At 35.5% G+C, this 14,709-nt stretch overlaps 1 protein-coding gene across 1 annotated transcript in view; it reads left to right on the forward strand.

Moving 5' to 3' along the window:
* Window positions 1–14,709, forward strand: part of DCC (DCC netrin 1 receptor) — an 808,121-nt gene that overhangs the window by 158,420 nt on the left and 634,992 nt on the right. Inside the window, exons 4-5 of the mRNA XM_060118369.1 lie at window positions 2,814–2,964; window positions 4,165–4,301. Of these exons, the coding sequence (XP_059974352.1) occupies window positions 2,814–2,964; window positions 4,165–4,301 (288 nt within the window). The remainder of the gene's footprint in view (window positions 1–2,813; window positions 2,965–4,164; window positions 4,302–14,709) is intronic.

Raw genomic sequence — 14,709 nt, forward strand, 5'->3', positions numbered from 1 at the left:
CACATGGACATTTATAGCAGATTGTTCATAGCTACCAAACCTGGAAGCAATCAAGGTATCTTTCAATAGGTGAATGAATAAAGAAACTTTGGTACAATAGAAAAATATCCAGCAATAAAAATAAATAAGCTAGCAAACTACAAAAACACATGGAGGAACCCCAAATGCATAATTGCTAGGTGAAAGAAATCAATCTGAAAAGTCTATATACTATTTAATTCCAACTATATGATATTCAGGAAAAGGCTTTACTATAGGAATAGTAAAACCACCCGTGATTGCCTGCAGTTTGAGATGTAGGTGGTGGGGAAGAGGTGAATAAGTGAAGCTCAGGGGATTTTTTTTAAAGTGGTGGAACTATTCTATATGCTACAGTAATATTAGACATATGATGTTATGCATTGACAAAATCCATAGAACTAGACAACACAAAGAGTGAACCTTAAGGTACACTATGGACTTGAGTTAATAATAATCTATCAGTATCACTTTATTCATTGTAACAAATGTACCACACTAATGTAGGGTGTTAATAGTAGGAGAAGCTGAATGCCAGGGATGGGGAAACTAGTATGTGGGAACTCTGTACTATTTGTTCATCTTTTGTAAATTAAAATAAAATATAAAAATGTTTTTTAAAAAAATAACCATTTTGTGTTGCATGATTTTCTGACAAAAGAAAATATAATTGAGTTCAAATTTTGGCTCTTCCATGGATGAATAAGTAGTATTACACATAGGTCCCAGGCAAATTTTCTTATAGCTAGAAGATAAAATTATATAGGTTTTATTTGATGTTTTCTATAATAACGTAGTATTATACAGTATATGTAGCTGAAACATTTGATGAATAGGCCTCCATTATAAAGATAGCTATTTATTAATGCACATTTTATGAACCTGTCCATTTCAGGGATTTTATTTTTTTTAATTTATTTTATTGAAGTATAGTTGATTAACATGGTTAATTTCTGCTATAGAGCAAAGTGATTCAGTTATACATATATATACATTATTTTTCATATTTTTTCCATTATGGTTTATCACAGGATATTGAATATAGTCCCCTGTACTATACAGCAGGACTTGTTGTTTATCCATTCTATATATAATAGTTTGCATCTGCTAACCCCAAACTCCCAATCCATCCCTCCCACTTGGCAACCAGAAATCCGTTCTCTATGTCTGTGAGTCTGTTTCTGTTTTCTAGATAAGTTCATTTGTGTCATATTTTAGATTCTACATATAAGTGATATCATATGATATTTGTCTTTATCTGCCTGACTTACTTCACTTAGTATGATAATCTCTAGGTCCATCCATGTTGCTGCAATGGCATTATTTCATTCTACTTTACAGCTGAGTAGTATTCTATTGTATATATGTATGACATCTTCTTTATCCATTCATCTGTCAATGGAAATTTAGGTTGTTTTCCATGCCTTGGCTATTGTGAATAGTGCTGCTGTAAACACAGGGGTGCATGTATCTTTTTGAATTATACTTTTGTCTGGATGTGTGCCCAGGAGTGAGATTGCTGGATCATATGATAATTCTATTTTTAGTTTTTTGAGGAACCTCCTTATTGTTTTCCATAGTGGCTGCACCAGTTTACATTCCCACCAACAATGCAGGATGGTTCCCTTTTCTCCACATCAGGGATTTCATTTCTAAGCAACATTTTCCTTCAAAACATTTTCATTTGATTTGAAAAGTCACTTTCAGGAAGGATTATTGAACAAACTGGCAGCAATTTTGAAAAATTTTGAGACACTTTATCTACAATATTGGTTTAATAAAGATTAACACATTTTGAAAATTCTTTCAATGTTTCATTGTGAACAATATTTATTTTTGTTGCTCTTATCAACCAGAAACAGATGTGACCAGACTGAGAAAGTGTGAATTTCTCTTTCTTCACACAAAGAGTATTTTAGATGACAATTACTCTCCCAACTATTAACTGGAGAACTGGAATTGTTTTATTCATCTGTGATCAACCTGTGTGGACTTGGGTCCAACCAAGGAAGATTAACAGCAATGTTAAAACGTGTCCCAGGTCTCCTCCCACCTCTCTTCCTCTCTGATCACCCACGGCCCCCAGTAGGACCTAGTTAGATTTAACCTCCTTTGGCATTTCTTCAGCCACCCCAGTCCTGGTTTTGAAGATTTCTTTGCTTCATTTTCTTTGCTTCAAGATTGCTTTGAGTTTGCAAAATGAAAGATTATATGCTAATTCCATTTAACTCATTAAGTTGAAAACAGCCTAAATTAAACCTTCATAACTTATTGTTTATAACTTATTGTTATAAAAAAACAAACTTTCTGTTATAAAAAAAAGAAACTTTCATTTTGAAAACAACAGATTTTTAACACAATTCTAACATGTTTTTCTAATCTTACTTCCCAAGCCACAGAAGCAATAAAAAAAGCAGAAGGAGGTGGAATAGATATTAGTGGCAGGCACACTGAAAATATCAAAAAGGTACTGATACTGTCTTGTTCTTTGATGACAATAAGTCAACAAGGCCTGTAGCCCACACGAGTGACTTGTAGTCTCAAGCTTTTTCCCTTTGCCTTATACCATGATGTCAACAACAGATAAGACTATTCTAATATCCTAATCCTAGAAACTAGGCATGGAAAAACTTCTAGGAGTCTATTTTATAAGTTTCATTGGCATCTTTCCATGTGTCTTTCCTTCCTCTTCATCACAGTGTCTTGTTAGGAAAAAAAAAAAAACAGTTCCAGATATATCATTTTTCTTTGCAATATTTTTCATAAAAGATGTGACCCTGTGCTTTTTTCCACAGACCCAGGACTGCATAGGCAACTGTATTTTCTGCAAAGACCATCAAATGTAGTAGCCATTGAAGGAAAAGATGCTATCCTGGAGTGTTGTGTTTCTGGCTATCCTCCCCCAAGTTTTACCTGGCTACGAGGAGAAGAAGTCATCCAACTCAGGTATTATAAATTTAGGACTTTGGTGAAGTATATGTTACTATTTATCTTTCTCTAATTTGATGTAAGTACCTAGTAATACTAGGGTTTTTGATAATAATTGAATATTCTTTCCACATTCCTTGGCATTAGACAGTATATAAAAGACACATACCCACTGGGATAAAGGAACGGGGAACAGAGTCAAAATCCATGAGCTCAATTCTAAAAGGAAATTTAGAAAGTCAGTGTTGCTCTTGAGATGATCCTAACCACAGAGGCTTCAGCAAAGATACTTTGGAGGATCTCATCCTGAAGAAGTGGTGTAGAGAGTGAAATACTTCTTAAGAAACCGACTTTCTGCATTCGGATGTATAGCATGCCATGATAGGCTCTGTGCAGTATTTTTTTTTTTTTTTTAGCTCTGATTATATCTCTCACCATCCCAGCTATAACAGATATTCAAGGTAAGACAGAAGAATTTGACTGGCTTTAAATTACTGGACATTAATATTAAGGCATACTTAGAAAGTAAACTCTTAATAGAATGGAATACATTTTGATGAGAATGGATTAGATTTCACTTAAGAAATTAATTTCATTGATTTTGAGATCTGGTGTTCTAAATAGAACATTTATATTCTATGGTAAGGTAGGTTCATAGGCAATAAGTTTATCTTTAAGTTTCATCTACCTTAAGTATTTATATAACAACAATACATGGTATGGTATCACAATACTTCTGAGAGTACTGAAATATGAAATAAATCCGGTTGGAGCTTCAGCATGTGAAGATGTGTTCTCTGAATATGGTCAGGCATGCACAGTGCACTATGACGTGTGACGTTGTACATGGATTACTAAATTGGATGTCAGGACATAGGACATGGACTTCCACTGTGGGTAGTTACTTCTCTGGACTGGCGGTTCTCAAATCTAAAGTGAGCCAGATTATCTTTACGTTTCTTTTCAGTACTAACATTAGTTCCAAGTTTAATCTACTTCATTTCTTTGATCACAGCCCACAGTATTCCAAAGGGAGTGGTTTACCTTGAAGGGATTTTTGAACATAAGTGCAGTGTTATCAAGCTCCCATGAAATAGAGTTTTTTCTCCAGTTTTATAAATTGAGCTTTTGTGGAGTTCAGTTAAACCTTTGACTACCTTGCCTGATGTAGATATATGTAAATCTACTCTCTAATGTGATATGTCTTGTGTCTTACAGGTCCAAAAAGTATTCTTTATTGGGTGGAAGCAACTTGCTTATCTCCAATGTGACAGATGATGACAGTGGAACTTACACCTGTGTTGTCACATATAAGAATGAGAATATTAGTGCCTCTGCAGAGCTCACAGTCTTGGGTAAGTTAATGGCTTGAGATGAGTTTACATCATACCCTTCAAAATATATCACCGTGATGCCATAAATGCTTATCACCAAATTGCTTCCTATGTTTATTAGTGTGAAATTGCAAAGCCCCGATACTCCACACATATGCGTGCTCTACATTGATTAGTTGCACAGAGGTTAAACGTAGTATTTGAATACTTGCTCATTGATTAAAATCCAGATAGATCACTCTTAGTCTAATTATTCCCATTACATAAGTGAAACTTACCAAAAATTATTATCTAACAAAAGGGGTAAATAAAATTGTATAAAAATATAGGTACTTGAGTAGAAAAGTTAAATGTCATTTGAGATGACAGGGTTTCTGACATTAAACTCAGATGTGTTGGTAAAATTGTTCAGTTAATATGGAAATGCTATAGATGTTATGTTGAAAGTGAACCATTAAAATGAAATACATCTAAAGAAAACCTGCATAGCAAGAATCTAATTTAAATAAATGTAAGTTCATTAAATTGAGATAGGTAGGGTCACTGTGTTATCACTGCAAGTAAATAATTCTTATATGCAGTAGCTCCTCAGTCAAACAAAATGTTTTATTATGCACCAGGTTTCTTTTATCCAGTTTCATTTGAATCATGTAGTTTAGAGAAAATGCCTTAACATTTGAATTTCAATTGATTTTTTTCTGTAACAACACCAAAAACTTGTTTATCGGTCTTTGAATTTTTTCCTCTGGAATAAATCTTTTTACCAAAGAATCCAGGTAAAATCATAGGCTTCTTAAGAAGTTATTCAGTAGGAATGAAAAGGTGTGGTATACTGATTATACCTGCTAACCTATATCATAATATTATTATGCTATCCATTTTGCTTTAAAGTTTGCATTTTGCTTTAAAGTTTATTCAGAAAATGCTTTCATCTGCACACAGGGTAATAACATATACGATGAGTGAGGCAATGGAGTTGTTTGTTCTTTGATCAAACTGTAAATATTAAACTAAGAATAGGCAAAGGACTAATTATTTGGTTTTAGAGGTAGCATTATTCTAACTAAAATATCAGCTAACTTTAAAATGGCAACAATTTAATTTACTCTTATTTTAATGGAATTTTTTTTTGAAACAAAGAACTTTCACATTTGTAACTTCAAAGTACAGTAACAGAACAGCTACCATAGAAATAACCTTGTAATGTGTATTACTGATTGATTGTAAGGCAGATGTGGTTATGGAATGAGCTAGAATTTGTGGTGATCAGAGCTAGACCTCTAACTGCAAATGCCTGAGGTCTAATTTTATACCAAATTAATGCCCATATTGAGACATATAATACTTCATTGATATCTAAGTCAAATGTATATAAATACTGATTTCTGAGGATAAACTAGCCAAGAAATATGTGTATAGATGTACATATATGCACATATTTTGACATTCATGGCATCTTCCTCTGTGTGTTACTGTGCACGTATGTATGTTCTCCAGTCCTTGATTGTTGAGTATTGTTTCAAAATTTTATTTTTTAAAAAAGCGAACACTAATTTATCCTTATATATTTTTGTCATTTATTTGCTTATATCCTGAGGAAAATTATCAAAGAAAAGTTTATACTCTCACCAGCAGTGCAAGAGTTTGCCCCTCACAAGGGTGCTTTTTTCTATTATTTGCCTAACAATTTTATAAAATTGAGTCTCTTTGTTCAAATTTACATCCCTATAAAATTCAGATTATTTTTATAGTTTTACTGGATATTTGCATTTTATATTTTGTGACTTGCTATCAATCTTTTTTGATCTTCATAAATTTATTGAAATAGTCATCTTTATCTTGTTTATTTGCAGGAACTCTTTATATAGAAGAACAGTAATAATGCTCTATATGCTCTGTGTGTGTGTATTTTGTTGTTTTGGGTTTGGTTTGGCTTGGTTTTAAGTTTCATATAGGGTACCACGTCTTTCTCTTTATGGCTGCTGGATTTGTTGCCTTTAGACTTCCATTTTTATTGTAAATGCACCATTCTATTTCTAAAAATCTAGTTATAGATTACATGTTGACTATGTAAATTAGAGGCATTATTAAATTTTAAATATAGATAGAGCTGTGTTTGTATCTTGGTTTTCCCCCTTCCTTCCTTCCTTTCTTGAATCCTCTTGGTAACTGTGTATACATTTTAAGGATTTCCCACAGACTTAATATGACTTATAACTATTGTAGAAGGCATGGTTTAATTTAGGATGTGGTTGTAACACTGTTTTAACTATTCTGCCCAGGCTTTAAAATAAGTGTTGATATAGCAAAATCTTTGATACAGTCTTTGACTATCCTGATATAAGCTTAAGTTCATCCTGCAGGACTGAGTTCATATGGAAAATAGAATGTATTCCTTTTTTTAAGGAAAAAATACCTTCATTATCAGTGTTACTTAAATTTGGTTTTCGTCATTTTTAAGAATTTAAGTGTAATTTAAATTCTTCATAAGATAAAATTCCACAAGAAATCCAAGCTTGTGCTTTAGTCATGGATTTTATCAGACTCTTGTTTTGCCTTTTAACTCATGGTTCCTTCTTGCACTTAGATTGTCTTTGAGTGTGAACTGGCATGAACTAACAGACCAAGTTCAAGTTCAAGTAGGATATAATTTTATATACAACAAGATAAAGAGAAATTCTGTGGTCTTCCTCAAGAGTTTCAGAGTTAATGTCCGTTAAATATCATTTAAAGCATTTACATTCTAAAATAAAAATTGAAAGTTCCATAATATGTAAACCTATTGAAGAAATCTATATTAGATGAGATTAAGGACAACCTTGTCTGAAATAAATTAAATAAATGTATGGTTAATAATAACCAGTTATATAATGTTTCTGACCTATAAGAATAACCATCAGTACAGTATTGGTAGACCTCTTTTGAGTACATGCATTGCACTGGGTTCCAGAAAGGCTACACAAAGGTTTGAAGTCTGGCTTTGTGCCCTTGCAATATAGTTACAAATTCATAGTCAGGTACCTTCATGACTTCTGAGCAAGGTTATTTTCCATACTGAATGTAAACATGGGATCTGTGAAGCTGTGAAGAGTTGATAGTCTCTGCTTTCGTGAAAGATAGAGCCTAAACCCATGGTGACAGGAGAAATGTGGAGATGAGGATGCACAGGGAGGCTCTTTGAATACCGTTGCCAGCTTATGTTTTGTTTAAATCACTAAAGCCATGATTATTGTTTTAAACTCTAGTTTTTAACTAGGATCTAAGGAATGGTATTCTGTCAATTCTTATTTTCAAAATGTCCAGATTTCTGGCTCAAGAGCTATAATCACCGTTTCTGAACATAAATACATCCTTTTCTCCATCTACCCGTTACCCTCACGCACACCTCCCTGCACACACCAAGATAACACTTAATAAGCATTGAGGAGATTTACCACTACCTTAGGTCTCAATGGATTCATTGTCCAAAGCAATGCAGAAATGCATATGTTAAAAAGGTATTTGATCTTTAACCAATAAAGTGCTTGACCTTGGACAAAGCCCGTGCACCCTTGTCCATATGCACTCAGAAGGAGATGGGTGGAAAGTTCACTCTTCAGTAAAAGCCATTAGGTCTAACATCAATGAGAAAATGAAAGTATTTTTGAATTTTCCAGAAAAGATTCTAGAATTCCTTTTAAAGCAGTCTGTAGCAATACAAGCAATATGCTATTAAAAGTTGACCTTTGGGCTTCCCTGGTGGCGCAGTGGTTGAGAGTCCGCCTGCCGATGCAGGGGACATGGGTTCGTGCCCCGGTCCGGGAAGATCCCACATGCCGCGGAGCGGCTGGGCCCATGAGCCATGGCTGCTGGGCCTGCGCGTCCAGAGCCTGTGCTCCGCAACAGGAGAGGCCACAACAGTGAGAGGCCCAAGTACCGAAAAAAAAAAAAAAAAGTTGACCTTTGTGTGTAGGTTTTCTCAGTTATTTGCCTTATCAACTTTCTAGAGAAAGGTTGGCTAGAAGTGTCACAAGCTGGCTTTGTAGGACACAAATAATTCTACTGGGTCGGTCTTTTACACATAATTGAAAACTTGAAGCAAAACCTAAGAGTTCATATCTTCCACCCGACAAGTGGCACGCATTACTTCATCTGGTGTTTGAGTTTATGCTTCTCCCAAGTAAACACATTTAAAAAGAAGTCCTTTGAGACAGGTATTACCCCTGCCTGAAACTCCTCCTTAAGGGGCTGGGATCCGTGTGTCACCCTTTAGGAATGTGTTCAGAAGGGCTTTCTCTACTGACCTGAGCATATTCACCTTACACAGATATGTTCTTTAAGCCTAATGGTGGTGGATTCAGAATATTAAATTATATTTCAAAATATATAATATATATACATGTATGTATACATATATACATATGTATATGTACATGCATACACATAATATACACATATATACACATATTCTCTATTTCTAAGAAAATTTCTCTTCAAAATCTAGTCCCATATTCTCTCAAATGCTTATGGTTATCTCAACCATTAAATAATGTATTGATTTTGCAAATAATTAGATCATAGACAAAGCTATTCAGAAAGTTTTAGAAAAACCATCTTAAACGTGAGTTGAGAGCAGATTAAGATACATGGGGGAAGTTAAAGACCCCTGTTTAAAAAATATAATTCTGTAATGTCGTGGGATAGAAAAGTCCACATTAGTAGCTCACTTTCTTCTGAAAATGCTATTGTACAATAAAAGAGTTGGCTGGGTATATATAATGAGCCAACCAATTACAGTTGCTAGTCCCAGGTAGACAACTGAGCCACAGTATTAGTAATAAAGTATCACCCAACTGTTGGGTGTCTCTTGTATACTCTTTCAAGTACTCTTTGGGCATAGAGAGACATATGACACAGATCCAGGCCTCAAAGACTAGTTAGGTAAACAGACGAGAAGTAGGAAGAACTTCTTGACTTCTTTAGTCAAGAAGTTCTTTGACTAAAAAAGTCAAAGAACAGTTGGGAGAGAGAGAGGTGTGGGACCCTGAATAAAGAGTTCAACAAAGATGAAAGAATGGGAGTTGGGGCTAAGACATTGGGAGGAGAGGTGGAAGGAGAGCCTTCTGGGCAGGGGAAAGGAAGTGGGCAAAGGTTTAGAGATAAGCAAGGGATGGAGAAGGGGGAGTGATTATGGGTACAGAGGGAATCTGATGGTGGAGTGGAAAAGTGGTATAGATCCTGACTATGTTGCTTATGTGGTTAGATATTTATCTTAAGGGTAATGGAAAGATATGGAAAGGTTTTTGAGTTGTGGCTTACCAACTTTTCATCTTGTTTAGTTATCTAACTCTCTAATCCTCAGTCCCTTCTTTAGTAAAGAATGATAATTACTTCATCATAGGATTTGATGACTACTTGGGTATGAGAATTGGGAGAGAAGGGTTCCAGAATAGCAAGGCACAGATTTGGGTGCTCCGGGAAATAAAGAAATGTAAGATGCTGTTCCAGCCCTCATGAGAAGCCTAGAGCGTAGTTGCAAAGATTAAGCAAAAACAAACTAAAACAAAATGCCACAAATATTGAAACATCCCATGTATTCTCTTCATAATCAGTTTTCCTCATCTATAAAATGTCCATAGCCACAACTGGTCCCTGCATAATTCTCACAAAATTGTGGAGGAATCATATAATGATGTCCTAACAATACACAGAGGTAGTTTTTTTAGAAATATAGAAATCTCTAACTTTAAATCTAAATTTAGATTTAGAAATATCTAGAAACATAGACAAAAAGTTAGGTTTGTGGCACAAGGATGATATCCAAATTCATGAAGCATTTTATGTTTTTTACTTTCCTCTGTGCCTCTATGGCCAGCTAGTCATTCTTTCTTCCCAGCTAGATTGTTAGAAACTTAAAAACCGATGCTGTGTCTTTTTTGTCTTGGCCACTCAAACTCTTGGTTTGTTCTCAGGCTCATCTGAGTTTTAAATATATGAAATACAATTGAATGTGCATTGTACATAAATTATCTGACTTTCTATCAAAATATTTCATAAGCTCTCCATCGAGACTCTTGTTTTTTTCCTACACCACTGTTATGCACTGAACTGTTTCTCCCAAATTTATATGTTGAAGTTTTAATCCCCACTGTGACTGTATTTGGAGAGAGGACCTTCCAGTAGGTAATTAAGGTAAATGAGGTCATAAGGGTGGGTCCCTTATCCAATAGAAATGATGTCTTTATAAGAAGAGGAAGAGGAGATGGGGTGTGTTGAGGGTGGTATGGCAGTAGACCACCCTGTCCCTTCCAAACTCTGGAGATTTCCCACACTGCCTCCCTCCCGCCACCTTTTAGATGCTTCCTGGCACCCAGTGTTTATTGAGTGCCCTCTGTGCCTGGTTCATTGCTGATTTCTGTGAGGCTTTATAAAAGGAGAATGAGAGTGGGTCCGGCCACAGCTGTAGTCTTCTGACCCTGGTCTCCAGTCTCAGCAGCCCTGGGTTTGAAGTGATTACAGGCTGCCTGTGCCCTGGTCATTGGTAATGTGGGCAGTGGAAAAGTTGCAAGGGTTGCAGGTTTCAGGGGATCCATACTGGTCCCTTTCCAAATAGGACAGCCTTCAGTGACTGTGGCAGTGACCAAGTATGAGACAGTGGAGGGAGTCAGGCTGTCGTGCATTCACTGCCTAAGACCTGAATCTGCCCACCCACCCTGCCATGACCCCAGCACACCCCCTGTGGATGAGCATAAGGGTTTCCTGCCAGGTGGGCTGATCACATGATGAAAAAATTTTTTTAAATAAAAAGAAGAGGAAGCAATGTCAGATCACTCTCTCAGTGCACACACACAGAAGAGACCATGAGAGGACACAGAGAAAAGCTATCATCTGTAAGCTACAGAAACAGGTCTCACCAGCAACCAACCCTGCTGGCACCTTGATCTTAGACTTCCAGCCTCCAGAACTAAGAAAAAATAACCTTCTGTTGTCTAAGCCACACAGTCTGTGGTATTTTGTAATGTAAACCACAGACTAATACAACTACAAAAAGGGTGGTTGTTCTATGTATTGACCTGTTAATCTTGATCAGTTTTACAGAGACATGAGCTACGATGGAGAAGTATATTACTAACATTTCTTACATATTGTTAATATGGACAATCTTCAATTTCCAGGAGTGTTAAAAAAAAAAACTCCCTCTTACAATAGCAATTAATCAAAACCCATTTCTTCATTTATACAATTGATTATATGTAGTTCTACTATACTTATAAATTTAGTGTTTGCTTGTCTTATTTTTTCTTCAATATCATCTTTTTATTTAGTAATTTTGAAGTATAAGGTACCACTTTAGATCCTATCATATTAAATTATCTGACCAAATTTTAATACCATATATATATATTATTAAGTATGAAAAAACTGTGTTTGTTTTCTAAATCAACTCTTAGGTATGCTCTATAAATTCACTTTACTACAACAAGCATGTAAATGTTGACACACACCATCAACTCTCAGATATGTCTAGTAAGGAAAGGAAAGGAAGGAAGGAAACGTGATAATTAAAAATTGATATGGCTTTATTTTTTACATATGCTTTAGTTTTATAATTTTTTATGAAACACATGTACCATTTGCTGCTACTTTCCCAGCATGGATAGTTGGCCAAGCAGAAAATTAACCCATCCATTTGTTTGGAGAGGAAGTGGCACATTCACCTGCCATTAAGGTGTTCAATCACCTCCTTTATAAACTCGCTGGTGGATCACCCATGTTGGGCTTTAGGCTTATGTTCTTAGCCATGAATGGAAAATAGTTATCCTAAAATATATTAATTAATATTTATTACAATGTATAACTGTTTGAATGGAGTTCTTCTGAAGTTACTGCTTCTGCCTAAGTAGCAGTCCTTAAATTTCATGTCTACCTATAATTGGCCTTTATTAGCAGTGACACCCCCCTCCCCCATATGCATTTAATGATCATAGTCATAAAAGCTGTGCCTTAGGTAAGTTTATACTGATTATCCTTCACAGGTAATTGCCAAATGGATCATATTGAAGTTAGTTAAGAGTTTTTCCATGTAAGGATATGATCTCAAATGTAGGATGCAAGTGCATAAAGTAAGGCAGAATTAAAATTTTAAAATTCATATATTAGCTGTTTCTTCCCATCACTGTGTTGATTACTTATCATAATTACTTTCCTCACCTGAGATCACCACTGTCATTAGAGTATGCAAAAGTTCTTTCCAAAATGATGTTTAGAAGATTCTGTGGAATGCATATAGGTATTAGAAGAAGAAAAGTGGTAAACTCAGGCTGTTAGTAATAAAATTATTTGATTACGACTGCAATTATACCTGGCTATGGAAATACTAGTTGGATTAGTGGTAGCATTTATTTATTTATTATACAGATATTTATGTGCTGGTCTACTATGTGGATCTCTACTCTCCTTCCCTCTTCCTTTGGAGAAAATAATTTGAACAGTGTTTTGCATTTATCCTTGAGACGATTATGATCTAATATTTTTCTTTCTTGGACAGATAAGGAAGGAAGTAGAGGCCCCAGAGGGAAAGGCAAAGGCTATGTACTAATTCAGAGCATTAAAAAAGGCAATCTAAGACTATGATTTTAATTAGCCCTAACAATCTCAGCAAGGTGAAGTGACCATCTGTGGTTTAGAAGGAGAACTGCTGACAGTGGTAGAAAGCTGCCCCAAAGGGCATTTCATGCCAAAAGTTTCCTGAAGTACCAGAAGTACACATTATCCCAGAAGGAGTTTAACTCTGTGATAGGACTCTAACGAAATTAAACAGGAGTGTTTTAATTAAAGTTAGCAAGAGTTAGCGTCAGTTGCGCTTGCCAATTTTTAAACACTAGGGAGGAAAGATGATATTTCCTTACATACTTTCTAATTTTTTTTCTGACTTATTATTTGATATATCTAGGTATACTCATTTCAGTAATTTTACATAGTTAGGTGTGGATTCATCTTTAGTATAATCTGGTATATCTGAGCAGGAAACCTCCAGAGTATGCCTAATATTCATGCACCTGAAATTCACACTATTAAGACCATCGGTCCCACTACCACTTGGTGGCACTGTACCTAAGGGCAAAAAGCACCAACTTGAGAACGCAAGTCTTAAAATGGTGGACTCTATTAAAGCATTTGGAGTTTCTGTCTATACATTGGTTGATTCATTTATTCATTTGCTCAACAAATGTGTATTTAAAATACAGTAATTCTCTCACCTAATGCTTTAAAAAACAGCTTTATTGAACATCATACATTAAAATTCACATACTATACAATTTTGCTTTTAAAGTGTACAATTTAATGGTTTCAGTGTAATACAGATGTGTGTGACCCATCTGACCACAGCCAATTTTAGAACACTTTCATTATCTCATACTGTTTAGCTGTCATTCCCCTGTCCTCTTGTTCTCTCTTTCTCCCTGCCTTACCCACAGCCCTAGGCAACCACCAATCTACTGCCTCTGTAGATTTCCCTATTCTGGACATTTCATATGAACAAAATCATAGAATATGTTGTGTTTTGTGACTGGTTTCTTTAACTTAGCATAATATTTTCAAGGTTCATCCTTGTGGTATACATCGGTACTCCCTTCCATGGTCAAGTAGTATTCCATTTGTATAGATATATCATGTTTTGTTCATTCACTCATTAGTTGGTGGACATTATCTCCACCTTTTGCCTATTATGAATAGTTCCATATAAACATTTGTGCACAAGTTTTTGTGTGAACCTATTTTTTAACATCTTTATTGGAGTATAATTGCTTTACAGTGTTGTGTTAGTTTCTACTGTATAACAAAGTGAATCACCTATACATATACATATATCCCCATATCCCCTCCCTCTTGCATCTCCCTCCCACCCTCCCTATCCCACCCCTCTAGGTGGTCAGAAAGCACTGAGCTGATCTCCCTGTGCTATGCAGCTGCTTCCCACTAGCTATCTGTTTTACAAAAAGAGTCATGTACCACAATGTTCATTACAGCACTATTTACAATAGCCAGGACATGGAAGCAACCAAAGTGTCCATTGACAGATGAATGGAAAAAGAAGATGTGGCACATATATACAATGGAATATTACTCAGCCATAAAAAGAAACGAAACTGAGTTATTTGTAGTGAGGTGGATGGACCTAGAGTCTGTCATACAGAGTGAAGTAAGTCAGAAAGAGAAAAACAAATACCATATGCTAACACATATATACAGAGTCTAAAAAAAAAAATGGTTCTGAAGAACCTAGGGGCAGGACAGGAATAAAGATGCAGATGTAGAGAATGGACTTGAGGACATAGGGAGGGGAAAGGGTAAGCTGGGACGAAGTGAGAGAGTGACATGGACATGAACCTATGTTTTTAATTCTCTTGGGTATATGCCTAGAAGTGGAATTGCTGAGTTGTATGGT

This window comes from Mesoplodon densirostris, chromosome 15 (assembly GCF_025265405.1).
Source record: "Mesoplodon densirostris isolate mMesDen1 chromosome 15, mMesDen1 primary haplotype, whole genome shotgun sequence".
NCBI classification, from domain to species: domain Eukaryota; kingdom Metazoa; phylum Chordata; class Mammalia; order Artiodactyla; family Ziphiidae; genus Mesoplodon; species Mesoplodon densirostris.